The following is a 13,370-nucleotide window of genomic DNA, read 5'->3' as shown; positions in this document are numbered from 1 at the left end:
CCACCGAGTCTTATATTAACGAGTTTTGTGATTTTTCCCGAGTTAATTTGCTTGCGTGAATTAATAATAAATCAATTCCGGGGCGGCACTTTGGAATTGTATTGGGTTGGCGTAGTCTCAAAGTATACACAAACTGCAATAAGTTCCCTTTTATAAATCACACCTAACTACTAATAATAGTTGAAAATTATTGCAATCCTTGAACACACAATGCCTATGCCTTGATTTGATTGTGTTCAAATCCAACCACACAATGCCAATGCCTTCATTCGATTGTGTTCAAATCCAAGCAAACATTACTACAATAATCCCAATCGAACTGCCTCTTCTTTCTCAAATCTTCCATGATCAAAAGCATTGCTCCTGTTCTATTGCCCCCCTCGATCTGTCCTTGGACATCAAACTAACTGGTATTAACTATTAAGTAGCCATTTCTGGCTATGCTTCAAGCTAAACAATATTACGCATCAACTTCTCAAGCTAAACATGTCTGCTATCAGCATTCTGTCGCCCTAAGTAAGCAGTCTGCATTTCTAGCTACTCTGGACAAAATTATTAAAAGCGTTTACAATGTTCTGTAAATCACTCCTGTTACAACTTCTGGTATTCAAAAACAAAAATCCCTTCTGATTCTCTCTTCAATTCTCTGCACCAAGACCTCCATTATATAAATTCAAGGAGCAGTAGATGAGTGCTCATCTGAATCTGAACCATCAACCATCTTCTCAAGTGAACCCATATCACCAGCTTCAGAAAGAGTGTGCAGCCAAGTTTGTCAGCATCTTCACTGTTTGGGGGGAAGAAGATGAGAAAGGCAATAAATGATAGTGAACAAAATGCTTCAGTAAACCAATTTTCATCAATTTCAATTCCTTTCATTATCCAGAACCAAATGCATAAACAACATACTCTGTAGCCCCAAATATCTCCTTGACAACCAAGGAGCTATCCCTCGAACAGAACTCTGGCAGCTGGCCAAAATTGTAAAACAAATATCAATATACCGTACAAGAATGGAAGAACTGACAAGCACCGAGCTCAACAGCCCAAAGTAACAAATGAAATCAATTTACAAACAGATTCTACATATCGTGGTAATAAATGCAGCTATTTCAACCCCCAATAAAACACTGGAACACCAAATGTTAGGCATGAATCACATGATATTATCAACTTAAGATGTAAGATAATCTGAGGTCCATCTCTCAGTCCATCCATGTTCAAATTCAGCTCTGTTTGGAATCCGTGAAGAAATTTTGTATTACACTCATGAGTTATACGTACATTTATTTAATGTACAGCAAAGTAATAGTATTCGAGATATCATGCTAATAAATGCAGCAACCCCCAAGAAAAGATCGGAATACGCCATGTTAGACATGAATCACAAAATATTATCAAATTAAGATCTAAGATAATTTGAGGTCAATAAGTTAGAAACAACATCCATCTCTTGGTTAAAACCCAGCCATGTCTACACTCATATCTGTTTAGAATCCATGAAGCAATTTTGTACAGGTTCATGACTTATAGAGATAATGTACAGCAAAGCAATAGTATTCTAGACAGATGGGCAGTCTCAGTTATTGTTCTTGCAGCAATTTCTGTTTGTTGTTAACCAGTTGTTCTTCTTTGGCTTTATCAAAAAAAAAAAAAAAAAAAAGAACAACATCCATCTCTGAATTCCTAGTAGATATCAATTATTGACCACCAGTATAAGGTCTTACACTATTGGAAAAGAGTACATTAACTAAATTATTCTCGTTCTTAAAAGTTTCACGATCCAGCAGACCTGAAATTTTGGACTATATGTATGCAAATCAAGAAAATCCGAAACAAAAACATGAGCCAGCAAAAGATTATCAATTTCATTGTTCAGTCATTTACCTCAGACAAATAATACACCTTGCCGAAAGGGTCTGCACAGCAAGCTTTCTCTTAAATCCTTTTCAGTATACCCAGCCATTTCCATGACTACAGGACCTGGGCAACAACAAGAAGTCACAATTTGATATCACAACTGATACTGTTATATTGTAATTTGTCCTTCATATGGTTTTGTCATCGTAATAGAGCAGTAATATCCTGAACAAATTGAAAAAGACCATAATCAATCCAGCGGCTACTATCCCCCCAAACTAATCCTCTCCATCCCCAAATTGCAAAATCACTTGGAAACACTATTGAAGACAAACAACAAAGCAAGGAGAACTCTCAGCTGCTATAGATGTCTCTTTTATAATTCTTTGAACATTCATGTAGACCCAATATTTATTAAAATGTCACCCAACTTTATCAACCTTCAGCTTACTAACCATCCAAAAGACAAAAGTTCTTGAAGATTTCTAAATATGCGAGAGATAGGGTAGAAAAACTGATCAGTAATATCACAATGATGACTTCAGACGTGTCCTATACAGCTTATTGAGAATGTACATGTATCACAAGAGCAAGCTAGAGACATATAGGTGAAAGGTTTCTTCGAACGTTCTTTCATATCTTTTTTGTACTAAGCACTAATGCTAGTAAACAGGACCAACTTGACAGAAGGTTGTCTGTGAATCATGATCCTATCTACTTAAAAATATGGTATACTGAGGAAATCGAGAACTTTTTACCTTTTTCCTTGACAATCCGCCTTGAAATGTCATTCAAGATTTCAGCAACCCGGGAGTCCTCCAACAATGATGCTTTCCTAAGCTGGATTAAGTTGGCAACCAGATCTGGATTAAAGGGTTTTTCATTCAAAGCATAACGAATGTACTTGCGGAAAATATCCTCCATGCTAAAACCTGTCTGGATAGGAATTAGAAGTTGCCATCAAAACCCAATGGTTGTTCCTGGAAAATAAACTAACTAATTCTTCCATGTATATATGAAACCAGGGCGAATAACAAGATGACGATGACAGAGTCCATTTGCTTTGAGTCACTCAATTAAGTAAGCAACTTAGTTGAAAGATGAAGAAAAGAAAAATTAATTCATGAGAAATAATTGAAAGGAACGGACAGAAATTAAGAATTATAACAATTGAATATAAGGTTGAGAATGTTGGGATTTTATTTAGTAAGTAAACAAATACAGTTAGCGGCCCATTTGAATTTAAATTCAAACCCACATTTCCCTAAAGAAGTGGAAACAGTTTTGTGGAGCATAGTCATAATCACCATCATCATCATCTCCATCACCTTCAATGAAAGGTGGTCGTGCAAAATAACATCCACCATCGTTGCAGCAAGAGACGGTAATGGCTTTAGATATGGAGAACAAAGACATTATCAAAGTGTATATTTTGGAGGAAAAGAAGTGGAGTTCGGTTACTGGTTAGGGTGGTCTTGTATGAAAGAGAAAAGAGATGTGGGGGTGATTATATAGGAGGACAAGGAGGTAAAGAGTATGGTTTCATATAGCACAGCATAAGCACATCGACTTTAAGGATTTAGCAATTAGAGAACATGTTAAGTCTAACAAGGTGAGTATTGAGAACATAAGTACTAGATTGATGATTGTAGATTCTTTGACGAAAGGATTGGCACCCAAGGCTAATACAGAGCGTGTCGAATGTATTGGACTCGGCTCTATTTTGTAAATTCCTCGTAATGGAGATACATTTGGTGTTTGTATAATACTTTGGTCGATATGAAAACTCCAATTAATTCATTGTCTTCTTGATTTGAGATTGTATGCATAAATATTAAAAGGAGACAAATACATGTTTAAATATGAAGTTGACCTGGAATAAGCATGAGGAAGCTTATTCATAAAGGTATGTCTCATATATTGTTCTCATTTAACGCAGAAGATTACACTATAATACATAGAAGGTAATACTCGCTGTCAGAAGACTTGCCGCTATGATCCATGTAATTTAAACTACTTGAGTGTAAGGATTTAGGGAATTTTCTTCACGTATTAAATTTATTAATACATATTAAGTCATGTATGGCCAAGTGGGAGAATATTGGAATTTTTATTCATTTTAATAAATAAATAAATAAATACAATATGTGGCCCATCTAAATTTAAATTCAAACCTACTTTATCCTAAAGAATTGAGAACAGTTTTTTTTGGAAGTTAATTAACTCCCCATATCTTATTAGAAATCGTTTTTGAAGGACAGGCATCAAGAAAAAATTTAACACAAAAGAAAAGGTCACTAATCTTCAAGCGTCTGTGAATTTCCACTGGCATGGTCTTGGAAAGGCTAGCGACTATGTCTAATCTTCTAGCATTTTATTAGCTCTCTAATTTCAGAATTTGATTGCTATGGCTGAAGGTACGTTCTTGGACTTCCGCTTTTGTTGTTTTATGATTCTAAAATCTCTAACAGAGAAGAGTATGTGTAATGTTAAGGCTCACCTTTTTCTGCAATTCCTTAAGGGCAGAATGGTGCAATGCATCTCCTCCTTTGTGAAAGAGCTCGTCAATGGATTTGCAGAGCATAGCTTTTTTATTGACCTGAAGAGTATGGAAATTCAGAAGCTCCATCGAGTAAAAGATAGATATGAATTACAGAGAAAAGAAAAAAAGAGAATATAAAAATAATAAAACAAACCAGTCTCTTGCGCTTGGCTCTTGGAGAAGAATACTTTTTAACAGTCTTAACAAAGGCAATAACAAAGGTAATACCAAGAGAACCTGAAGGAAGCAAGAACCCAAGGCAAGGAGCTCTGGCCAACTCTGGGACCAGGAATCGCTTGACTGACTGACCCAGTGAACTCCACTAGGTCAAACGCTTTTTCTTGAATCGATCCCAATTCCTCCTCCACCTACCTCTTCTTCTTCTTCTTCTTCTTCCAGTATTTTCTTTTCTTTATCGTTTGATTTCTCGCCAGAGCTAGAGTCGGCAACATGAATCCGTCTCCCTCTTTGTTTGTACAAAAGAAAAAGGATATTGGGATGAGATGGGCGTGGGCATAAAAGGAAAGGGTACTTTGGGAAATTGGGATTGGACAAGAAGCTGCAGCGAAAGACATGGCCATTCGGCTTAGTGGAAAGATGGTTGCTGCGTTTTTTTAGTAAACGTATTCAGCTGCTGAGGCGTACCTTTTTTCTTTTCTGCTTTTGTATCAATAATAATAATAATAATAATTATTTATAATAATAATATAAATAAAATAATAGTGAAGTATAGAGTCAAACCATGAATGTTACAGCTCCCCCACCACGGAGAGCTAATATCTGATTTATAAAATGCAAATAAGATGTTTAAACTACATCTCTTTGATTGAACCTGCTTTCATACTCAAAACTCAAGTCTCTCAAATTCTGTTTGCTTGCCCAAACAACCCTTCCTAGTTTTCTAATAACTAAACCATGTCAAAATGATTCTCCGACAATCTTCATTTCTTTATATGTCAACATTATCAGCTAGCCAAAATCACACCTTAATGCGCCTGAGACCATGCTGGAGGGAACATTTTGTAGTCTTTAGCTTCTACTTCCTCTTTTTCCACTTCCTGTTCTAAAATATCGTTTGAAAATGCCTCCGGGTTAGCTTTTAGACAATCCTGCAGGGCCACAAACGGATGCACGCAGTCTGAACCCTGTTCCAATGAAAACTTCCACAAATTACTATCAGCTTCCTAAACATTCCAACTTAACCTTTGTTCAACTTTATAACTATTTTCTAAATTAATATTTTCTAACAGCAGCTACAAACAATATAATACAAATCCAACAATTTAACCAGAGCTAAAAGAAGTTACAACATCAATGAAATTATTCTGTTTCAATGCCTCCACAGCAGCCAAATGGGTAAACTATGCTCAGGTAGTTTTTCATTGATAAAGATTGGAAGAAAGTCTTCAGTCTTCTGAGCAAGACTTAAATGCACCTCAGCTCGCAAATGGTTTTTCTTTTTGCCCGTGTGTGATGGGTTGGAAGGAACAGCTATAAGCTTAACAAAATACAGTAACTCAACAAATGAGAAGGACAATCATGAACAGTCCATTACGCATACCTTCTCTTCAGCCCGTACTTTTGAGGAAACAAACGAAAGCTTCTGAAAACTGGATCCCACATGAGCCTTTGCGTAAGTCAGCAATGCATGGGCATTCTAATGCTTTCTGAGCCTTCGCATCAAGAGACTAAAAATCCATAGTTTCAACTTTCATTATCTATTATTCTGAACGATGAAGCAAATTACATATGAATCTGATGTGGACTAACCTCATTCTCATCATTGCCATAAGCTGCAGCTTCTGCCAAAGCAATAAACAAGAAAATTATTAGCAACCTATAAGATCTCAAACCTAGGGACCAAGACTTGAGCAGGGTTACAGAGGCATACACTGAGGATGTTTTTGTCAATAAGTGGGATCCCAATTCTTTCAAAATGTACACGGTGGAGTCAAAATAAGAGGGAATTCATACAAATAAAACTGTACATTGTGCTTCTACATTTATGTTTGACCATTCTAGCGCTAGCATTAGCAACCATCCTCAAGTAAGGATTTGGTGCAAGCTCCCAGAATTATACAAGATGTTACTGGGAAGATTAGTACAGTAACGTCGTTAGTTTTAATAAATTACAAGAAGGACGATGCAATCTTTTCACACAATTATAAGCTATAAGCCATTGTATTTGACATGTAAAATGGGGAAGCAGTAGATGGCCCTTTGATCATGTCCTGCTCAGATTCAATGATCTAATTCAATACCAAGAGAGTCTAGAAATTAAGCTAAGCTAGTTGACACCTTGTAGATTATAAGGTGATTCCTTTGTTACCAAGTTGTGCATCCAAAATAGATGTTTGGTCTATAAAGGTTTTTCCACCTCCACTGACCAGCAAAAAGAGGAGACAACATATATATATATATATATTCTCTGATATTAGACAATTCACAAGTTCTAACATTTGCAGAATTAGATAATGTACGATCCTAGGCTAATTTAATTACCACATGTAGCAAGTGTATGAAGAAGCATAATTCGTCTTAATTTCTCCGAGTAAGCATAATAGACAAGAACTTTGTCAATTTTAAGGAATATTAATAATCATCCCAAATGAAACTTGTCTTACTAAATGGAAAAGAAAGAAGGGGCAAACCTACCTGCAATAAGAGATTCCACAGAAGTAGCGGGCGACGATTGGTGGTTCTGAGTTTGATCTACTGCCGCCACTTCGCTCTGAGCTTGACCCATCTTTCTTTTTCTTTTTTCTAATTCTGTAAATGAAAGCAATTAATGTTGACATAGAAGACAAATTGATTGACTTGGGCTTAGATAAGCTAGGCCCACCTCTCTCTGTAGCCCATCCTTATTATTATTTTTAAAAAACAGTGTACGGACATATTATGAAGTTAGGTCCTATTTCTAATAAAAATTCATTTATAGCTAACAAAAGGTTATTAGGCACCTGAAATTTTATTAGTCTTTTCCTCTGTAGGAGAAATTCCCTCGAGAAGTCTTGTCTCTATCGTCTCTAGCTGGAGCATCTGGATTTAGTTCTCTCCATTTCTCCTATCTTTTGTCTCTCCTCTCTTCTTTTACATACCTCTAACCCTCTCTACATTTCTGAAATCCCCTGTGTCTCTATATCTTTTCAAAACCTCTACCCTTTGTTTAATCAATCTGTACATTCTAGTGTTAACCTTGTATAATACTATAGAAAGTGAGAGCTTGGACATGGCAACTTTTAACGGTATAGATGGTGTTCTATGTGAAGGACCAAGCCTTGCATTAACTGATCATGATGTGAAAATGGAAGACAATAAGTTTAAGGCGGTTGGGAGAGTAATTACTGATAGGAATATCACCATGAATACGGTGAAGGACAGTCTTAAAACCTCCTGGGGCCCACAGGTTTCATTTACCATAAACAAAGAAAAGCATAGTGTTTACATCTTCATTTTCAAGAAGGAAGAGGAGCTGAGTACTGTGCTACGAGAGGGTCCTTGGTCCACAGCGAATGCTCATATTGTGCTAAAAGAGTGGCCGCCAGACGAAGTGTAGCAGAATATAGATCTGGATACCACATTCTTTTGGGTTCAGCTTGTAGGGCTACCTCCTAGACAACTGAACGTGGTGAATCCCGAAAGTATTGCAGCCCTACTCAATGGGTTTGGAGGATGTTGATAAGGATGAGTGTGCTAACCAGAATGGTCTTTTCTACGAATCAAAGCAAGAATACATGTGGAGAAGCCTCTTCTGGTGGGTTTTAACAACAAAAGGCAAGAAAAACCTAAAAGCTGGTTTAGCTTTAGGTATGAAAGATTACCCGATTATTGTTTCTGTTGTGGGAAGCTAGGGCACCTAGTTAGAGGATGTAAGGAAGTAAGTACAATGCCCTGGTTATGATTTTGACGAATTCCAATCTTTTAATGACTCCTCTTGAACCAACTGTTTCTCCATCTCCTTGGGAGTTTAGAGGCCTGGCCATCAAGTCTCCCAAAGAGCAAGATACAGGTCCTGTAACAGATGAGTGGTCCAAAAAGGTTCTGACTTCTCCTACGGGCAGCTTGACACGTTTCAAAGGCGGCTCATTATCCTCTACAACTCCCATGAAATGTACAAGTCAGCCCATATATACTCTACAAGAGAAGTGCGAATCACGTATGAGAGGGAAAAAAATCATGATCCTAGAAGCATCCTGGAGAAAAGGAAAAAAAAAAAAAAAAAGAAGAAATGGAAATATATACAATGACAGCCAGAGGGAATAGATTCACAAGATAGAGATAAGTAAGAAACCAAGCAGCGAAAACATGAAATTTAAAAGGCCTAAAAATGGATTAAAGAACAATGTGTATTCCAAAAAGGAATGGTCATGAACAATAAACTAGTAGCATGACCAAATAAAGAATAGAGCAGTAGAAGAAATCAGCATCAGCATTTAAAGGAACATTCTAAAAAGAAGTTGAAAAAGTCAAGAAATGGATACCAGCATCAGCAATTAAGAGAACATTGTGAAAAGAAGAAGTTGGAAAGATCAAGAAACTGATAGGGGCATCAGAAATAAAGAGAAGGTTCCAAAAAGAAGTAGGAGAAAAATGAAGAAGTAGATAGCAGCATCAGAAAATCTAACCAGTAAAATCAATTAATTTCAGACTATCTAATTGTGAAAACTTGGGTGGTAAAGAATAAGGTGAATTAAGGAAATGATTTAAAAAAAAATTGACAAAAAAAAGTAAAAAAATAAAAATAAAAAGAAGTAAAAATAGAGGGAAAGAAAATAGTTGATGCAGTAATGGATTGAGAAGTAAAAGAAGAAGCAAAACAATTGGGTAGTTATTAGGTAACAAAAGATTGATTCGATGGATAATCGTAATAGGAAAGTTGAATCGTTTCAAAGTAAAGTAAAGTAAAGAAGCAGTGAATGAATGATTGATAGTTATTAAATAATAAATAAAAAAAAAGAAAAAAAAAAAGAATTGATCAAAAAGAACAAAAATCTATGCACATGAAAGAAAGATTGGTAACTGAAAATAAAATAGAAGAGAAAAGAAAGGGAGAGGAAATGTTACCAGATAGCATTACCCAGAGATAGAGAGAGAGACAGAGAGAAGCCCCAAATAGGGAAATAGAAATCCAATGAGAGAAATGGGGATTCTTGTTTCCTTATAGTTTTTGCAATTGATAATATAATATCTGGTTTTCTTCTCATATCATATCATTTTTAATTTATATACAAACGGGGAACGGTGGCACTTTCTCCATCTGCCCTTCATCATTTCCCGAAATTACACCTGACATCCCTCTCTTTCTTCTTCTTCTTCTGCTTGGCTTTGCTATTTTTTTCTCCAAATATACCCTTCCGTGATGATGATTATGAAAGTTTGCTCTTCTTTTGGCAATGGATAGGGGGATAATAATAATAATAGTGTGCTATGCTGGAACCAAATACTAATTAGTTTGTCACCACCGAGTCTTATATTAACGAGTTTTGTGATTTTTCCCGAGTTAATTTGCTTGCGTGAATTAATAATAAATCAATTCCGGGGCGGCACTTTGGAATTGTATTGGGTTGGCGTAGTCTCAAAGTATACACAAACTGCAATAAGTTCCCTTTTATAAATCACACCTAACTACTAATAATAGTTGAAAATTATTGCAATCCTTGAACACACAATGCCTATGCCTTGATTTGATTGTGTTCAAATCCAACCACACAATGCCAATGCCTTCATTCGATTGTGTTCAAATCCAAGCAAACATTACTACAATAATCCCAATCGAACTGCCTCTTCTTTCTCAAATCTTCCATGATCAAAAGCATTGCTCCTGTTCTATTGCCCCCCTCGATCTGTCCTTGGACATCAAACTAACTGGTATTAACTATTAAGTAGCCATTTCTGGCTATGCTTCAAGCTAAACAATATTACGCATCAACTTCTCAAGCTAAACATGTCTGCTATCAGCATTCTGTCGCCTAAGTAAGCAGTCTGCATTTCTAGCTACTCTGGACAAAATTATTAAAAGCGTTTACAATGTTCTGTAAATCACTCCTGTTACAACTTCTGGTATTCAAAAACAAAAATCCCTTCTGATTCTCTCTTCAATTCTCTGCACCAAGACCTCCATTATATAAATTCAAGGAGCAGTAGATGAGTGCTCATCTGAATCTGAACCATCAACCATCTTCTCAAGTGAACCCATATCACCAGCTTCAGAAAGAGTGTGCAGCCGAAGTTTGTCAGCATCTTCACTGTTTGGGGGGAAGAAGATGAGAAAGGCAATAAATGATAGTGAACAAAATGCTTCAGTAAACCAATTTTCATCAATTTCAATTCCTTTCATTATCCAGAACCAAATGCATAAACAACATACTCTGTAGCCCCAAATATCTCCTTGACAACCAAGGAGCTATCCCTCGAACAGAACTCTGGCAGCTGGCCAAAATTGTAAAACAAATATCAATATACCGTACAAGAATGGAAGAACTGACAAGCACCGAGCTCAACAGCCCAAAGTAACAAATGAAATCAATTTACAAACAGATTCTACATATCGTGGTAATAAATGCAGCTATTTCAACCCCCAATAAAACACTGGAACACCAAATGTTAGGCATGAATCACATGATATTATCAACTTAAGATGTAAGATAATCTGAGGTCCATCTCTCAGTCCATCCATGTTCAAATTCAGCTCTGTTTGGAATCCGTGAAGAAATTTTGTATTACACTCATGAGTTATACGTACATTTATTTAATGTACAGCAAAGTAATAGTATTCGAGATATCATGCTAATAAATGCAGCAACCCCCAAGAAAAGATCGGAATACGCCATGTTAGACATGAATCACAAAATATTATCAAATTAAGATCTAAGATAATTTGAGGTCAATAAGTTAGAAACAACATCCATCTCTTGGTTAAAACCCAGCCATGTCTACACTCATATCTGTTTAGAATCCATGAAGCAATTTTGTACAGGTTCATGACTTATAGAGATAATGTACAGCAAAGCAATAGTATTCTAGACAGATGGGCAGTCTCAGTTATTGTTCTTGCAGCAATTTCTGTTTGTTGTTAACCAGTTGTTCTTCTTTGGCTTTATCAAAAAAAAAAAAAAAAAAAAGAACAACATCCATCTCTGAATTCCTAGTAGATATCAATTATTGACCACCAGTATAAGGTCTTACACTATTGGAAAAGAGTACATTAACTAAATTATTCTCGTTCTTAAAAGTTTCACGATCCAGCAGACCTGAAATTTTGGACTATATGTATGCAAATCAAGAAAATCCGAAACAAAAACATGAGCCAGCAAAAGATTATCAATTTCATTGTTCAGTCATTTACCTCAGACAAATAATACACCTTGCCGAAAGGGTCTGCACAGCAAGCTTTCTCTTAAATCCTTTTTCAGTATACCCAGCCATTTCCATGACTACAGGACCTGGGCAACAACAAGAAGTCACAATTTGATATCACAACTGATACTGTTATATTGTAATTTGTCCTTCATATGGTTTTGTCATCGTAATAGAGCAGTAATATCCTGAACAAATTGAAAAAGACCATAATCAATCCAGCGGCTACTATCCCCCCAAACTAATCCTCTCCATCCCCAAATTGCAAAATCACTTGGAAACACTATTGAAGACAAACAACAAAGCAAGGAGAACTCTCAGCTGCTATAGATGTCTCTTTTATAATTCTTTGAACATTCATGTAGACCCAATATTTATTAAAATGTCACCCAACTTTATCAACCTTCAGCTTACTAACCATCCAAAAGACAAAAGTTCTTGAAGATTTCTAAATATGCGAGAGATAGGGTAGAAAAACTGATCAGTAATATCACAATGATGACTTCAGACGTGTCCTATACAGCTTATTGAGAATGTACATGTATCACAAGAGCAAGCTAGAGACATATAGGTGAAAGGTTTCTTCGAACGTTCTTTCATATCTTTTTGTACTAAGCACTAATGCTAGTAAACAGGACCAACTTGACAGAAGGTTGTCTGTGAATCATGATCCTATCTACTTAAAAATATGGTATACTGAGGAAATCGAGAACTTTTTACCTTTTCCTTGACAATCCGCCTTGAAATGTCATTCAAGATTTCAGCAACCCGGGAGTCCTCCAACAATGATGCTTTCCTAAGCTGGATTAAGTTGGCAACCAGATCTGGATTAAAGGGTTTTTCATTCAAAGCATAACGAATGTACTTATGGAAAATATCCTCCATGCTAAAACCTGTCTGGATAGGAATTAGAAGTTGCCATCAAAACCCAATGGTTGTTCCTGGAAAATAAACTAACTAATTCTTCCATGTATATATGAAACCAGGGCGAATAACAAGATGACGATGACAGAGTCCATTTGCTTTGAGTCACTCAATTAAGTAAGCAACTTAGTTGAAAGATGAAGAAAAGAAAAATTAATTCATGAGAAATAATTGAAAGGAACGGACAGAAATTAAGAATTATAACAATTGAATATAAGGTTGAGAATGTTGGGATTTTATTTAGTAAGTAAACAAATACAGTTAGCGGCCCATTTGAATTTAAATTCAAACCCACATTTCCCTAAAGAAGTGGAAACAGTTTTGTGGAGCATAGTCATAATCACCATCATCATCATCTCCATCACCTTCAATGAAAGGTGGTCGTGCAAAATAACATCCACCATCGTTGCAGCAAGAGACGGTAATGGCTTTAGATATGGAGAACAAAGACATTATCAAAGTGTATATTTTGGAGGAAAAGAAGTGGAGTTCGGTTACTGGTTAGGGTGGTCTTGTATGAAAGAGAAAAGAGATGTGGGGGTGATTATATAGGAGGACAAGGAGGTAAAGAGTATGGTTTCATATAGCACAGCATAAGCACATCGACTTTAAGGATTTAGCAATTAGAGAACATGTTAAGTCTAACAAGGTGAGTATTGAGAACATAAGTACTAGATTGATGATTGTA

At 36.2% G+C, this 13,370-nt stretch overlaps 1 protein-coding gene, 1 long non-coding RNA gene and 1 pseudogene across 2 annotated transcripts; all 3 read right to left on the bottom strand.

The window, feature by feature from the left end:
• Positions 1–233: 233 nt before the first annotated feature.
• LOC125371101 lies at positions 234–5,029 on the bottom strand (annotated as a pseudogene).
• A 120-nt stretch (positions 5,030–5,149) lies between these two features.
• LOC125371083 (mitochondrial intermembrane space import and assembly protein 40 homolog) lies at positions 5,150–10,454 on the bottom strand. Its single transcript, XM_048379011.1, has 5 exons — positions 9,467–10,454; positions 7,058–7,171; positions 6,173–6,204; positions 5,964–6,090; positions 5,150–5,547 (listed from the first exon to the last, which is right to left on the bottom strand). Exons 1-4 carry the CDS (start codon positions 9,474–9,476, stop codon positions 5,971–5,973), a joined length of 276 nt encoding a protein of 91 aa, XP_048234968.1. The 5' UTR covers positions 9,477–10,454; the 3' UTR covers positions 5,150–5,547; positions 5,964–5,970.
• Positions 10,455–10,572: 118 nt separating this feature from the next.
• LOC125371084 lies at positions 10,573–12,620 on the bottom strand. The gene is made up of 4 exons (XR_007217291.1): positions 12,479–12,620; positions 11,748–11,844; positions 10,770–10,831; positions 10,573–10,647 (listed from the first exon to the last, which is right to left on the bottom strand). It is a non-coding gene; the product is annotated as an uncharacterized LOC125371084 (long non-coding RNA).
• Positions 12,621–13,370: the final 750 nt, after the last annotated feature.

Source organism: Ricinus communis, chromosome 9 (assembly GCF_019578655.1).
Source record: "Ricinus communis isolate WT05 ecotype wild-type chromosome 9, ASM1957865v1, whole genome shotgun sequence".
NCBI lineage: Eukaryota > Viridiplantae > Streptophyta > Magnoliopsida > Malpighiales > Euphorbiaceae > Ricinus > Ricinus communis.
The sequence above is the reverse complement of the archived record's forward strand: the minus strand, read 5'-3'. Positions and strand labels throughout refer to the sequence as shown.